The 16,623-nt window shown below is 34.3% G+C and overlaps 3 protein-coding genes across 12 annotated transcripts; 1 reads left to right on the top strand and 2 right to left on the bottom strand.

Annotated features, from left to right (window-relative positions):
- Positions 1–641: 641 nt before the first annotated feature.
- LOC140808722 (uncharacterized) lies at positions 642–4,633 on the bottom strand. 4 transcript variants are annotated; one of them, XR_012112995.1, is made up of 9 exons: positions 4,423–4,633; positions 4,272–4,350; positions 3,268–3,347; positions 3,105–3,171; positions 2,753–2,824; positions 2,021–2,257; positions 1,756–1,942; positions 1,481–1,677; positions 642–1,295 (listed from the first exon to the last, which is right to left on the bottom strand). XR_012112995.1 is itself a non-coding variant. In XM_073165920.1 (8 exons), the coding sequence occupies exons 1-8, from the start codon at positions 4,496–4,498 to the stop codon at positions 1,672–1,674; spliced, it is 804 nt and encodes a 267-aa protein (XP_073022021.1). In that variant the 5' UTR covers positions 4,499–4,633; the 3' UTR covers positions 1,310–1,671. The 4 variants fall into 4 exon arrangements, 2 of the variants coding, with proteins under 2 accessions (XP_073022021.1, XP_073022022.1); XR_012112996.1 differs by having other exon boundaries at positions 1,541–1,677; XM_073165920.1 differs by lacking the exon at positions 642–1,295 and having other exon boundaries at positions 1,310–1,677.
- Positions 4,634–6,196: 1,563 nt separating this feature from the next.
- On the top strand, positions 6,197–13,293 carry LOC140808872 (aspartokinase 2, chloroplastic-like). Of its 7 annotated transcripts, none has more exons than XM_073166184.1 (15): positions 6,197–6,406; positions 6,855–6,932; positions 7,442–7,560; positions 7,776–8,311; positions 8,428–8,510; positions 8,609–8,649; positions 9,058–9,212; positions 9,427–9,576; positions 9,673–9,768; positions 10,731–10,847; positions 11,230–11,349; positions 11,424–11,516; positions 11,615–11,737; positions 11,956–12,072; positions 12,832–13,293. In XM_073166184.1, exons 4-15 carry the CDS (start codon positions 7,910–7,912, stop codon positions 13,015–13,017), a joined length of 1,683 nt encoding a protein of 560 aa, XP_073022285.1. In that variant the 5' UTR covers positions 6,197–6,406; positions 6,855–6,932; positions 7,442–7,560; positions 7,776–7,909; the 3' UTR covers positions 13,018–13,293. The 7 variants fall into 7 exon arrangements, with proteins under 7 accessions (XP_073022285.1, XP_073022286.1, XP_073022283.1 ...); XM_073166185.1 differs by having other exon boundaries at positions 6,855–6,955; positions 7,877–8,311; XM_073166182.1 differs by having other exon boundaries at positions 6,855–6,955.
- Positions 13,294–14,505: 1,212 nt separating this feature from the next.
- LOC140810514 (uncharacterized) lies at positions 14,506–15,464 on the bottom strand. Its single transcript, XM_073168354.1, has 2 exons — positions 15,285–15,464; positions 14,506–14,937 (listed from the first exon to the last, which is right to left on the bottom strand). Exons 1-2 carry the CDS (start codon positions 15,462–15,464, stop codon positions 14,506–14,508), a joined length of 612 nt encoding a protein of 203 aa, XP_073024455.1.
- Positions 15,465–16,623: the final 1,159 nt, after the last annotated feature.

Below are 16,623 nucleotides of genomic sequence, written 5' to 3'. Positions count from 1 at the left end.
ACCACGTACACAGCCGCGGCGCAAATTAAGTTCCAAAATTGTTTATATTCTCGATCGTATAAATTTTTTAAAAAAATAACATCAAACCACTGGTAAATTTTTCTTTAAAAAAAAATACAACCCACAGATGTCTTTCTACAAGGATTGATAAAGAATAAGTGAAAAAGTGGCACTGACCGACATTTTTTTAAAAAAAATCTTAGGTGGCATAAACCTATTTAAATCCAGATAACTCGATATGCATTTTTTTTAAGTGGGGGGGAAAATGTTTGACCGGGCTTACTTTCCCGAACTGTACCGAATCCGATAAATTGCATTGACACGATTCATCAACACCCCAGAGGCAAATATAAAATTACTGGGTTTATAAAAAATTGAATGTAGAAATATTTTGGGAAATAAGTAATCCGTGGCCAAATTACATCAACTCATTTGAAGATCACAGCTTTTATCTTCAAAAAATTGAAACATGTTCCAGATACAACATTAATACCCCTCCCAAAATCTCTCTTTGCTGAGCTCTGAGTTTAAACCACCCCAAAGCAGAGCTAACGTGTGATATATACATTACGAACTAGGGACTCTGGTGGAATGAAACTGTAAATGAATGCAAGTAAAAGAATGGAAAAACAGATTTGCGAAGACAGCAATCAAACTTCAATTTGACATCAATACTAGGTATTGAAACACATACGAATTTAGCATTTCCATGCATTGAGCTGCAACACAGCGACAAAAACTGATCTACAACAATCAACAAGAATATCAGGTATCACTTCACAGCTACAGCGGCGATCTCATGCTGTGATATAACACAACTAATATCAGATTACAGCTGTGTGCCATTTCTTAGCAACAAACAAAAACCAAATAGAGCACCAGCAATGGGGGAAATCAGTTAACATCTTACCACAATCCTCAAGTATAGGTGACAAAAACGAACGCCTGGGGGGTCGATATTTTGTCGGTATATAAAGGATCTATGGCAATAGCCTCAGTTACATGATACTTACAGAACTCTCCTTAATTTCCCAAAATCATAAGCAAGCAAAATTTATGATGGTCACGGGCCAAATTCAGAATTTAATGTGCTTCAAAACTAGGTCGGTATATTACTCTTACCTAACATGGCATTGAAAAAAGTTTGTTAGACACCTGTTCGTCACCAGCAAGAAATTAAAACAATCGACAGCAAAGTAAAATCAGCATCGACTGCTACTGCATCATCTAAACACAGCATCAATAGCTGCTGCATCATCTCGTCAATCAGCAGCAACTACTTCTCACGAGCACAACTATAGAAGGCCAGTAAAGTTTACACATGAGTCAAATGTTCAATGATCCATATCCAGGATAAACAACACAGAAGCTAATTGCGGAGAGTTGAATAAATACTAAAAAGGAAAACTCCACAAACTTCATGCAACACTATAAATAGCAAAGGGAAACAAAGCAGACACTGTTTAGGTAGCAACCATACCAAGGTGCAAAGACCATCAAACATGACACAGGATTTCATGACAGTGAAGAAGAATTCAACCTTCAAAGTACTCTTGAGGACATCACTAATAGCAACCACTACATAGAAATATCCAATTTATCCAACAGGACCAAGACAATTGCTGCAAAAGTTGTATCAAGTCATTATCCAATCGAGCCACACCAACTCTTTTATTCCTGAAACAAGATCCAACAAAGCATTGTCAAAAAAAAATTCCAACCAAGCTAATGATTCAAGGGGGTTCCAACACTCACATCAGCTTCAGAACCTGGAGATGGGCTTCGAGAACCATCACGTAGAATACGAGGAGAGACACTCTTTGGGGTGGCTGATCGTTCTTTGTAATTCTTAGCATCTGGACTTACATCCCTAGACAGAGATCTCCGTGGAGATGGGCTTTGCCGAGGACTAGGACTGCGACGAACAGGGGATGCAGCAGGACTATCATCATCATCACGATATAAGTTTATGAGCATACAGTAAAACTCAAGATAAATAAAGGTAACAATGAAGAAATACCTTCCATCAGACCGACTTCGACTGCGTCGCTCATCATTATACTTGCCTCTTCCATGGTCTCTGCGAAAACCAGGACTTCGACTGCGGCTCTGACTCTGGCTCCTGCTCCTGCTACGGTGCCGACGATCCCTGTCCCTGCCACCATCACGTTCACGCTCCCGCTCACGTTCATATCTACCTCTACTTCTACTACGGCTCCTCTTCCGGTAATCCTTGTCCTTGTAGCCATCTCTGTGCCTGGATTGATTTTCTTTGAATCAGGACAATTGACTAAGAAAGATACTCGATTTCAAAATACATGCTCTCAGCATCTCAAGAAAGGGAAACCAAAAAATGTACATGTTTCTTTTGATTTCTTGTCATTGAATACATATATAGATTTTCTAAAGAATGTATCATCTGTAAATAAAATCTTTAAACTCTGAATACATTCAAGTGAATAGAAAATATTAGTCTCACTAACAAGTTCACAGAATCTGGTCACGTAGATGACATGTATAAACAGTGAGCAAATAAGCGAAGCTGTTGAATATGGCTTCTCCATTCCAAGTCCAAAGGGACGGCAAAAATTAAAAAAATCAAATGCCAGACACCACACAAACCAATGCGCAATTCACATAAATGCAAATATTTACTTTCCTGCAGTTCCATGTTCCAAATGCCTTCTAGCTGATTTAAACAATGAGTTTGAGTTGTCATGTAATTATTAAACATGAGGAAAAAGTAATATACCTTGGCCGAGGACTGCGACTTCTTGATCTCCCTCTGGACTTGTAAACAGGTTCTGAAATTCTCCCCTTCTGACTGATGAAAAAGACCATTAAGTTTGTTAAGGTGGCATTTTTTTAACTTTTTAATAAAACAACTATCAATGAATCAATCAACTGCACAAACAAATGGCAATTCAAAACAGTAAATTAACAAAGTTCATGAACAAAGCCTAGAAAAATAACCTGTAAAATTTTAGCAGAGAATATTATTCTGCAATGATTTCAATTTCCAACAAGTAATACAAAAGTATAGTCAGAGAGAAAACTACACACACAATAAAAGGCCAACAAATGGTGATGTAACAAACACTTACATTTTTTCAGCGTTTGGGCCATACTTGGCAAACTGAACCATTATTTCTCGCCCATCAACAACTCTTCCTGCACATGAAAGAGTTAAAATTTCCAATATAAAAAATGACAATGATTTATTCAAATAACACACCATTTAAAATCCATTTTCTCCAACAAACTTACCATCTAGCTTTTCGACCGCCTTGGCAGCCTCATCCTGATACTTATATCGAACAAATGCAAAGCCCCTTGAGTCTCCAGTCCTAGTGCACAACAGTGACAGTATGGAGCACTTCAGCTAAACATAAAGAAGTTTACAGCCAAAATTGAGTCTCACCGTCTCACAGAAAAATATAACCTCCAATTCCATATTTCTGGGAAGCTCAAAACTGACATTTTAGGGCAAAATGCTGTTGCCACCTCAAACCCAATTTATCAAAACAAATGCACACTTGATCACGGAGATGTTTTCATCTCTAAATTTTGCCATTTATTTCAAAAGGTCATAAAATAGTGAGCAGTATCAATATACATTCAAAAGGTTAGACTGTTTTATCTCAAAATACAAAAGGGATTAACAGAGAGTATGTTCAAACATTGAGGAAGAGCGAGAATATTCAGAGATGAGGAGTCAAGGGCCGACCAAATATATAAATACAGGTAGTGTTTTACCCAGCGCCTGCTAGTCTAAAACCAAGAGTGCATATACAATTATGTCAGTAATGGGGAGCGGGAGCATGAATTAAAAACAATTGGAACCATGCCACAAATTACTCATGCAATAATGGAAACAAAACGAATTTTAAGAAATAAGGTGAAATAAATCAACAGCATAGAATTACAAAGAACATTCAGGGACTTGAGCGTCTTAGACATCTTTATCAATGCCAAACCATAACAATCCAACATATTCCACATTCTTTTGAACAAGTAGATAAAATTTGTAATATATTTATAGAACACATGCCCACTTGGATGTATGTGACCTCACGTCAGAACTCGAAAGCAATATACAGATCTTTATAAATTAATAATATACACTTTAATCAATTTTCAAACGATGAGCCAAATTGCAGAATTAAGATTATATTGAACACATACTCAAACAAATCCATAAATTCACAAATACTTCAAATTTTGTTGCATAATCACTAATTACAGATAACATAAACCTTCCAAGAACGTACCTTCGGTCTCTGGGGATGAAAACATCAACTACTTTTCCATACTTATCAAAGAGAGGAAACAAATCATCGGCGGTCGTACCTAAAAAAAACACCAATAAATGAGAAAATTCGACGAAAAAGACCAACAAAGAGTAGAAAAAAGAGGTTCTACGAAAAGTGATGTTGAGGACGAGAAGGGAATAGGAGTCTCTGATGTCCGGCGGCCCAGATCTACCAAAGTGCGACATGTTTCTGTCGAGAGAGGGAGAGAGGAGAATTTCGAGGTGGGGTGAGGTTTTAGGGTTTGTGGTTCACTCCCAACGCTCCAAGCCGAAAATCGACTAGATAATTTGCGGTTCGCCGTTTGCCAATTTTGCCCTCCTATGTATTTACATTTATATGATAAATAAAATCTTAAAATCATAAGTATCCTCTAAAATTGCAACCTTGCACTATTTTCAATTACTAAAAATATTATCAATGAGTTTCAAAAAATTTAAAATACTTTTCATCATTATCTAGAATTTTGAATTTTTAAGTATTTATATTTATATCATTTCTAATATAAAAAATAATAAAAACAATAAATTTAAACTAAAAATAATGTTGCGTGTACGTACACATAAAAAATAAATGGGCTTTAACATTTATTTTATACATGTTTAACCTATTTTATTTTTAAAATAATTTTTTTTTGGTTGATATTCTACAAAATCAAATGAGGGGGATCTTTTACATTTAAATATTGTATCTGGTATGTATCATTTTGTTTTTGTAAAATTAAAACTTTCATAATCACGCATGGACCCAATTTATAACAAAGTTTTTTCAAAAAAAAGTTTTTTTTTTTTTTTGAAAAGAAATTTCATTAATCATGGAAAGAGTTACAATAATGTTTGGTATGTGTGACGTGATAAATAAATGATTAGTAATTAGATGGATTATAAAATGAATTCTATGGATAAATAATATGGTGGGATAAAATATATGATGTTTGGTATAATTTTAACATTATAGATTAATTTTGTATATTAGCATGTAATGACTAAAATATCCCCACTATAGTACAATATATTTACATAACCTAAATATAATATATAAATAATAATAATAATAATAATAGTAATAAGAAATAAATAAGTAAGTGATTTTAAAAAATATTAATAATATAGATAGTAAGTACAATGATGAAAAAAAGTAATATATTAATATTAAATATATTGACCATATTAATAAAAAGAATTTCGAAAATAAATTGATAATAATAAGAACATGAATAATAATAACATATATAATAATACTAATATTGATATTAATATTAAAAATTCATTTTTTATTAATTTGTAAACTTTATTTTTTATGAATTCTAATTAAATCCGTTAAATTGTGCATTTTTAATGGATTTTTAAAAAAATATCTATTTTTAATATTTAAAAGACTCATTTTCTTATTATAATTAATTTATCATATTTTTCATCGTCAATTTCTTACTTCACTATTTTCAAAAAATAACATATTATTTAGAAACAAATATATATATATATATATATATATATATATTATATATATTACATATGAGGGTATAATGGTAACAAAACATCATTATCATTGGGATGGATACATAATCACACCGTCCTCGGTATAATTAAGCATCTCAATGGGGTAATTCAGAACGTACAAACTTTGTACTAAACATGTGATAATGAGAGATAACTAATTAATCAATTCTTTATCTTACAGATCAAACACAGCCTAAATGTTCAATCAAACAAGACGGACATTCAAAATAAATTGAAAGACTAACATAAAAATGAGCAGTTTTTGCCAGAACATGTTACCACCTTTGCTTGTCTATAAGACATAAGCAAACTGAATTGAAAACGAGGTTAATAAATAAAAACACCTCAACATGTGCTTCCCTTAAAAAAAATTAAAATACCAAATTGAAATGACCTTGACCAACTGTTATTTCAACGGATTTTAGTGGTCTAGGTTTTACTTTTCACCGGTACGGCGGCTTCTCTTTCGTTGCGGCCGACTGGTGTGTGTGAATGTAATAATAATAATTGGAGCCTGCCGATGCGGTATTGTCGTAGAATTTTCTGAGGCGAAACTACGTACGTCTCCATCCAGCGGCGGGATTTCGTTCTTGTCAGGTATGCTTCCTCTCCTATAAATGTTTTTCCCAGGTTTGCGCGTAATCAGAGACGCTAAAATTTGGATTTCGATGCTTTTAAGGAAATGCTTGTCCATGTCGCTTTGTTTTACTCTGAATTTATTTTCTGAACGTTATTATATCAGATAGTGGGATCATGAAGCATCATTTATTTAATCTGCATTTGGTTGTATTCCTGAAGGAAAGTTGCTGCTAATGATTTGGCTTTTATAGGCTTGCTCCCAAACTTCCAATTTATAATGAAAAAGTCGTGGAGTAAATATTAACTGTTTTACTTATAATTTGCCAAAAGTTAGATCCACGTCAAGTACTCTTGCTCAAGAGAGGTGATTTCTCGCAAGAGACAACTATTTATTTAGGGGTGTCATTTGGTGACAAGTCTTTGTTCTTGTGAGACAATTTGTCATTTAGACGTATCTTTTGAACAGAACTTCTACTCCACGATTCAATTTTACAATGCATACGATCTACGATCTCCCACTAGCTTATATGGTCAATTCTATGAGGTATGCGTGGCGCCTGCATTAAGGTATCTCTCGCGTTGAAACTTAATTAGCTTATTATTTACAATGCATTTGGTCTACAATCTCCCACTAGGTTATATGGTCAATTCTATATTTCTATGAGGTATACATGGTGCCTGCATTAAGGTATCTCTCGCTTTGAAACTTAATTAGCTTATTATATTGTTAATTATAAGAAATCGATGATGTTTGAGATGAGTTTACCTTTTTTTTTCTGTGGCATCTAATCTACGGGGTTGTTTGAGACTATGATTGACTCATTCCTCTTGGTGATTTTCTTTGTTTTTTCTATTTATTTATTATCACATTTGAAACTGCGTATGTTTTTATAAGCTTGTCGTGGTACTTACTGCTATTTGAAGTATTTCTGTAGGATTTGTCGATGCACCATATCGTAAATACTTGTTTAGTCACTTAAGCGGTTTGACTTACATTTACAATCCCTTTTGGATCACATTTGTTTATTGAATTGGTGGCTGTTGTTATCTTAGGCTTGAATGCAATATCGTTTTAGAGTCTGGTAAAGCCTGCCACTGCCTCTGCTTCTACCTCTCTTTCGAGGAAGGAGCTTCAATCTTTCCCTTTCAAAACTCAAAAGCTTTCTTTTCAGGTACTTCAATTTGAAACTCTTCAGTCTTGTTTTTTTCTTATTTTATGCTTTCTGTCCCAATTTCATACTTTTTCTTCTTCGCGCTTAAAAAATATTGTTGATAATTATCCCATGAAGATGTGAAAATGAAGTGATTAACAAGTTGCACGGTCTTCTGTGGATTATATTGGACATTTACCAAATACTAATGTCTTATGTTGCTACGGAATTTGCAGGTTGCGTGCTTGCTCTCTGATTGTACCTTTACAGGACTTGGAGAAGTGTTCTCCACAAATCAGCTCTCTTATTTTTTGTTTATCCATTAATTTTCTTTCAGACTCGCACTGCTTTCTTTATCGAATCATTAAGCATGGCAACAGTATTGCATTTATGCGGAGTCAAAACTCCATGTCTGACTTTCTCAAAGAGAGAGTCATTCTTTCAGCACAGCCAGCTTCCTCTTCATTTTGGTGTATCCGGCATCTCTTGTGTTCCTGGTCAATGTGTATTGCTGAAAGGGTCTCGCGGAACTGTTTCCCTGCAATCCACTCGGGAGGCTGGGAATGTTGATTTGATCGATAGGAATGATACTGAAAACCAAGATTCTGAAGAAATTAAGAAGGAGTTGACATGTGTGATGAAGTTTGGTGGTTCATCTGTTGCCTCTGCAGATAGAATGCGAGAAGTAGCTGACCTTATACTCAGTTTTCCAGAAGAGAGGCCTGTTATTGTGCTTTCCGCTATGGGAAAAACAACCAACAATCTTTTACTGGTAGGTTCATATTTCCGCTGTCTACAGACATGTTTTAGTCTTTGCGTATCTCTATATTATGAAAAGTCTTATGAGAAGATTTTAGATCAGATTTTAGTCCATGCTTTGGATATCAGGCTGGAGAAAAAGCTGTCAAATGCGGTGTTACAAAAATATCTGATCTTCAAGAATTGACCTTCATTAAGGATTTGCATTTGCGGTAACTATTCATAATATTTCTATGTTTTGTTCTGATTTTTTCGTGAGATGATTTTTTTCTCGAGGAATTTACCTCAATGGCAATCTTGCTATACTCAGGACTGCAGATGACCTTGGAGTTGAAAGATCTATAATTGCAAGTGAGTTATCCTTCTGTTACTAATGGAATTCATGGGAACTAACTTTGCCCCACCATTGTATGTAGTTATCGTTTTAGGATGCTTTTGAATAATATGGGCCGTGGAAGGATTGTGTTTCGAACAATTGGTCTTTACTAAGCCTATTTGATTGCATAATAATTCATTTCTACTGCATGTGCATTTACAATTTTGCTTATATACCGTCTACATTAGTTTCAGCAGAATTATTCTTTTGTGTATAATGTTTAGTTCGTATTTTTTCTGTTTGGTAAAATCTCGGAACATAGCATCCTAGGTTGAGTTTTGAACTTTTGATTGGCTTTAGCAGTTTTCTTATAGTTTTTTGTCCACATCATCTATTCAATTTTTGGTTTATGATTCTTCTCCCTTATGGTTAACATTCTGCAGAGCATCTTTTTGAGTTGGAACAACTTCTGAATGGAATTGCTATGATTAAAGAGATGACTCCAAGAACAAAGGACTATTTAGTATCTTTTGGGGAGTGCATGTGCACTAGGATTTTTGCAGCATATTTGAACAGAATCGGCGTCAAAGCGCGGCAAGTAAGTGTTTCTTTCTTACAAAGAATTAAGTTTTTGCCAGTGGTTTAGAATAATTTCATAATGATTAGCTTTCAATTTTTTTTCTCTAGCCAACAATTTGTGATTAAAAGTTATCCCCTATAGTGTCAAAGAGTTTATTGGCCTCTTTGGTGCTTTTCTTGATTCATCAGCATCACATATTATTGAATATCCAAACATTTTGATTGCTTTGCAGTACGATGCCTTCGAGATAGGTTTTATAACTACTGATGATTTCACAAATGCGGATATTTTAGAAGCAACTTATCCAGCTGTAGCAAAGAGACTGCATGGAGATTGGATTAGCGATCCTGCAATTCCTATTGTGACTGGCTTCCTTGGGAAGGTTGCCCCGTCATTGCAGATATCCTTTACTATGTGACTGCACTTTTTGCGTAATTATATTTGAGTTTGAAGATACTGTGGCCTTCTCTGGTTGTAGGGTTGGAGAAGCTGCGCAGTGACCACATTGGGGAGGGGCGGTAGTGATTTGACTGCCACAAGTATTGGTAAAGCACTGGGGTTGAGAGAAATTCAGGTTGGTCATCATCCACTCGTTCTACACTTGTTCTGCAACTCTATGACCATTAAATTCAGGTCCCTGGAAGCATGAAAGTTACATTAATTTCGATTAAAAAGAAAATTATAGTAGAGGTTGATTTTGTAAATTGAATTACTTCGCATGTTGGTCATTGTAAATACCCATCAACATTAAAAAAAATCAGTTTCTCGGAAATGGTATGTTCTACCAAAAAGAAGAGTTGAAGCTACGTAATGACTAAAGATGCAAACAAATCTAAACAATAAATTCTTGTATCATATTTAACATATTCTGTAACATAATTAGTTACGTACATGCAACATATGTACTCTGGTAGCTGTATTTACTTAATGGATAGATGAAATGAGATTATTCCACATAATATCACACTTATCCTCCTAAACAACAAATTTGATTTCAATTTTGCCTATTCATCCGAGGACCATCTACAGTCAATTGGGCAGATGCTAAAACCACTAGAAACAATTTGTATTTTTATCCTAATGCCTTAAAAAACACTGCTGTCTGATTGAAAAACACTGCTGTCTGATTGAACTCGTTTTGTAGTTTTAATGTGATACTGGAACAGCTCTTAAACATGCTGAAATGCACCTCCAATTATGCTTTTCTAGTGCTCAAAAAGTCTGATTACATTAAAAAACTTGGATTTCCAATATAAGCATGCCAATTACGCGAATTACGTCACATTCTATCCAAAGATTGATGACATCGAAGCCATGCACGACAAACACGTGTTATTAGACATTTCAGTTTTGTCAAATTCATTCAGATATATGCTTTTTTGAGGCTTCAAGGTTAAAATGATCTAGCTGTTCTATCATTGATAGGTATGGAAAGATGTGGATGTTGTTTTGACCTGTGATCCCAACATATACTCCCATGCAGAGCCAATGTCATATCTAACTTTTAAAATAATCTAGCTGCTCTATCATTAATAGGTATGGAAAGATGTGGATGGTGTTTTGACCTGTGATCCCAACATATACCCCCATGCAGAGCCAGTGTCATATCTAACTTTTGATGAGGCGGCTGAACTTGCTTATTTTGGAGCTCAGGTATCATACAATTTTATTTTAATAGCTAAAAGTTTCAATAACTTCCAAAATTTAAAGTAAATGAATTTGGATATTCTTTGGCCTCTTCTAGCTTTAGCTAGATCCTTTTGACAATTTACATGGGAAAACTAGTGGTTTTAAATTTTTTCAGTAATTCCAGTGGAGAATTTTGATTTACTTTGTCTGGAAAATTTCATATATTCTGTCTCATCCTGCCTGTAGCTTCAGTATTTTGTGTAGCAGTGTCGATATTTCCCTACTATTTGGCTGATTCACTTAGATATTGATAGCAACTCGTTCGCCAACTAGGGAATTCTTTCTTTTTTTGAACTTGTATCCACAGCTCACAAAATCCATGTGCTAATATTTTTTTTATTGAAAGGTCCTTCATCCACAATCCATGAGACCTGCTAGGGAGGGTGACATTCCTGTGCGTGTGAAGAACTCTTACAATCCAAAAGCTCCGGGAACACTGATTACTCGAACAAGAGACATGAGTGAGGTAGGTGCATTAGTGTGATTAGAAAAACCAAATAGAACTTATGGATACTTATTCTCGGTCGTTTGCATTTCCAGGCAGTACTAACTAGCATTGTCTTGAAAAGGAATGTCACAATGTTGGATATAGTGAGCACTCGAATGCTTGGTCAAGTTGGATTTCTTGCTAAGGTCAAGCCATGCAGATTATCCAACAATTGTGATAACTGTTGCCACTTGACAGATGTCTTATTTCTAATGCAATTTCTTTTTGCAATGCCTTTATTCAGGTTTTCTCAATCTTTGAGGATTTAGGCATATCAGTGGATGTTGTTGCCACTAGTGAGGTCAGTATTTCCCTGACGTTGGACCCATCCAAGCTTTGGAGCAGAGAACTTATCCAGCAGGCAAGCGTATGATACCCGGCCTCATTTTATTGTTTCCATTTATAAAATTATAAATGTATCAGAGAATTCACAATCAGAAAATGTGTGCTGTTTTGAGCCGTCTATTTCTTTGCAGATTTGCATGAATTCTTGCCTCTGACTATGTGCTTTTGTTTTGATATGCTTTAGACATGCCTTCTATTCTTTATTCTATGTCGCTCACCTCACTTCTCCTTCATGAGTAGGAACTAGATCGTGTTGTGGAAGAACTGGAAAATATCGCAGTTGTGAATCTTCTTCAGCACAGATCCATCATCTCTCTCATTGGAAATGTTCAGAGATCCTCGTTGATTTTGGAAAAGGTTCTGCCTATTTGCAATTTACTTCTCCAGTTTTCAGTATCATGTTATACTCGATGTAGACTTGGGCAACAATGTGCCTGACATGAGCTTTCTCTTTGGTAAATGTTATAGTAATACTGGTAGAAAGATTATGTCTTAAATTATTGTAGGTTCAGAAATGAAATGAAATGAAATGAAAAAGTAAAGATATTGCCATGTTAAATAAAAAGCAGGTTAGAAAAAAAATATGTTAAGGTACAACATTTTTTTATCACAAAAATAATTATTTTTCGCTGTTAAATAAGAGTCCGTCACTTGTTAAGTCTATTTTGAAATAGGTAGAATTTGAAAATTATTGCTACTTCCTTTCATGTCATGAGTTGGCATGGCTATCTCCAAGTTATTGCTGTACATTTCTTGAGAAAGACACTGGTATTGCTTGGTCATTTTTCGTGGTGGCTCTAAGAATGCAGTGTAAATGGTTCTATTGGGAGTGAGGAATTTAAGGAAATTGGATTGGATGAGGGACATTGGCAATGATCCCCAGTCCCGGTTCAATGAAGGTAATGTCATGTCTTTCCGGGGATCATCTCTTTGTATGGTTGAGCTGATTCTTGGAATGATCCCTGAGTCATTACTGAACCAGGAACCTGGTCCAGAACATCGAATAACCTGGAATTCAATTCCTTTGCATCCGTTTTCATCATAACTTAGTTCTTAAATACTTTGGTAACTGTAACTTCAGTCCCTCATTGTTGTTTGTACATCATGTTGTGGCAGGCTTTCCATGTCCTTCGAACTAATGGAGTTAATGTTCAAATGATCTCTCAAGGTGCTTCAAAAGTCAATATATCGTTGATAGTGAACGATAGCGAATCAGAACAATGCGTCCGTGCCCTTCACTCTGCATTCTTTGGGGCCGATCTATCAGACTTGGTATCAACAAACGGAAAAAGTTCACCATGAAAAGAATCCCTTGATTAGAATACGGTGTTGGGTGGTCCTTGATCTTCCAATGGCGTGGATCATTCGTGGAAATCCAAACCCAAATTGTTGAGTTTCTGTTTCTTTATTTGAATTTTGATTTCTATTCGCAGTCATTGTCATCATCATAATTTTGTGGTCAGAAAATGATCCTAGGTCATATAGCTGTCCGTAGAGACTATTAGAATTGGCGAGATGCATTTATCAGCGATGAGGTCGTTGAACACGAAATTCAACCTTCCATCGTCTGTTTCGTTATGCTACTGTACGGTTATGTAGTATTTGTCACCAAGTATTTTATATTATAATGATAGAACACTTTTTTCCCTCCAAGAAGGAATTTTATGGCGTCTAGCACTTTATATATATATATATATAATTATATAACAACTCTCTCCTTTAATTTTTTTTTCGATTCTAAAGGAGAGCCTAAAATTTTAAAATTATTTTAATTAATGCGTGAGTTTCTTTTAGTTTTCATTTAATTTATTTTAAGCTATTTCTAATCTATGATTTTTTTTCCTTATTTTTTCTTAACCGGCTATGGCACCTTCGCCTTTTCCTTGTTTCATAGGGTGTTCTCGATCGATAAGCTCTTTTATCAAAAGTATTTTCTCTAAAACTAATATCTGATGCTGAAGTTCATTAAAGAAACCATCATTTATAAAGTCAAAATCTAGAAACCAAAAAAATTTGGTTTCGGGTGGTTGCTTCTATTTCTTTGAAGAGATTAAAATATTCTTTTCCTAGCTTTTGTATCCACCACTGAACTTGTTCTGCCATTTTTTAAAAACTTGTACACTCTTTTAAAAGCCAAAAATAAAAAAAATAAAAAAAGCGCCAAAATTTATCGATTATTTTAAGAAATGTAGCTTGTGTCCAAATCGAGCTTCGATAAAATTCCTCCCTCATTAATTTATCCTACGAGTAACAATGTTCTGAAATATTAAATTTATTAGATATGTCTTGATCTTATCCATTTACATGAAATAATTTTCAAGCTACTAATTTTATAATAGCAAATTAAATTCTTTATATACAATATACACACACACACACACACACGCAACTAGTATATATTAACGAAAATATAAGTGCTTGAAAATCGGTCGGCGAAATTTAACTTGAAGAATGCCCTACTCTATATTCCTCCACCATGAGATTTATTACTTATACATATAACAAAAGGTATAGGATATGTCATACGCGATTTCATACAAAAAAACGTGAAATCCATACTTTTTTACGATTTATGATACATTATTAGATACAATGGTGGGTTAATTTTTTCAAGAGGAAAATCAAATTAACTTCAATATAACAAACACTAAGCGCCCATTAATTCCATTCTTTTTTTTAATTTCAATCGAGTTGATAAGAGAAAAATGTACAAATACATTTTTCTGGCACATATATATGATCGGGATCAATAAAACAAGTAATTATTTAATATTAAGATCAAGTATCCTCCTACGCACTACTGATGCGGCTACTATGTTCACGGGTATCTGTTGGGTGCATATACTTGCAATTTGGACATGAGGGTGAAGACTTGCACATCATCACCAACATGTAACACTTGCTGCACACTGCAGTTACCATTTCTTGGTCATCGACTTCGAAACTCAACCAGGATGGTGAACGGTTAAGACGCCGACTGTTCGGGTAATTTCTTGTGCTGGAAATCATCACCGGATCGTTTGAATGGCTTGATTTGGTCCGGCCAATATCGTGCTTATCTGAGTTGTTTTCGATGTGATTTTTTCGTAAATGTTGGCTCGGTAGATTAAGCTCAAGATCTAAACTCATCGGAGTAGGATTAGGGGATGGCTCCGCACTTAATCTTGGATCGGTTAAGGCCCTCAGTTTAGTCCTTGTGTTGAGGAAGTATACTTGTCCCGACTGCATTAAAGAGGGCAAGGCACTTGTTAGCCAATAAGATTAGGGTATGTAAATAGGTTTAATTTTAATAACGAGTCATGTACATTTATTTCCCTTGTATTTTATGTATTTGATGCTAATCTTCTTCGTATAAATTATAACATGATAAAAGAGAAATGAAAATCAAAAAGTGTGTGACAGTCTTCATAAAACGATTCATATTCCCTATGCTCAAACACGTATATACACACACACACACACACACACACACACACAATTCATGTTGGCAGAAGTCGTTTAAAAAAATGCCGAAACCAACATATTTTATCAATAAAAAAATGAAATCAGAAACGGGAACTGAATCAAACCTTAACATCGAGACAGCGTTGCCACTCCAAAGGCAAAGGAGTGCTGTGGCTTTCTAGGTCGGCTTCAAGAAAAGATTTCATGGTTCTGGTTTTGTCTTGCTTCTCTTTATCCCTCTTTCTCTTCTTCGATAATGCTTCCTCCGCAGACAAAATTTGTTCCGATGTATTAAAAGAGAGCATTTTCTTTTTATGAATTTTATTTATTATAAGAGTGGTGAAAATATTTAATTCGGCTCGATGATATATATGGTGTGAGGAAGAGGCGGAATAAAAAGCAGTTGAAAGTTATAAAAATTGTAGGGACGATAACTTTTGATGAGATTGAGTTAAATTTGAGAGGACAACATATTTTAATGTGAGAGTGAAAGGGGTCATCTATATATGTTTGATGTAGTTTTTAGTGACAAAATAATCGATAGAAAAGAAATCGAGTTTATAAAATAAATATTAGTTAAGAAAAACGAATAATTATTTTCGTTAATAATTTAAGAAATAAATTACATCCTAAAATATCAATAATCAATAACAAAACAAGAATGCAAATTTATACACTTTTTTGTATAGGTGTTGCCTTCGAATATCCCAACACGTCATGCAACACAATGAAACAGCAACGCTTCGTCTTTGTGAGTTTTTCAGAAAATTTTTTCTTCGTTTTCTCGTATCTCCCTCGTCTCGTCTCTCTTTGTTTGCAACAATTATTCTTTAATATCTATTGATTTGTCTTGATTTTGATAGGATTCTTTGAAAAGATTCCTTCGAGATAATATATATATATATATATATATATATATATATATATATATCAATTTTGATATCCTGCACACTTACCGTGTACACTTTTGTGAGCACCAATGAGGTGTCACTCACCTATTGGATGTATAATTTTTTTATATTTCATCACATCCAATTGGTGAGTGACACATCATTGGTGCTCACAAAGCTGTACATGGTAGGTGTGCAGAATATCAAAACTAATATATATATATATATATATATATATATATATATATATATATATATATATATATATATATATATATATATAAACACACCAGTTGATTGCATTCAATTTGGCACCATTATAATATTTGATTAACTCTTCTTGGGTGGTTGGGGTTTAGGCTTCATAAATAAGCTTTCTTGGGGTGGATTCAATATACACCGATCGATCAGGTTTTTTTTTAAATTTATATTAATTAAATTTGGAATTTAAAGTTTCCAATTTTATCTATACAAAATCAAGTCTCATCTCAAATTCTCAATTCTTGATCCAAGGAATTGAAGCAACAATATTTGGCCTATTAGATAGTTCATTTAATCCATAATTAACGTGACA

Source organism: Primulina eburnea, chromosome 13 (assembly GCF_022965805.1).
Source record: "Primulina eburnea isolate SZY01 chromosome 13, ASM2296580v1, whole genome shotgun sequence".
NCBI classification, from domain to species: Eukaryota; Viridiplantae; Streptophyta; class Magnoliopsida; order Lamiales; family Gesneriaceae; genus Primulina; species Primulina eburnea.
Note: the sequence above shows the minus strand (reverse complement) of the source record. Positions and strands in the feature narration are given on the sequence as shown.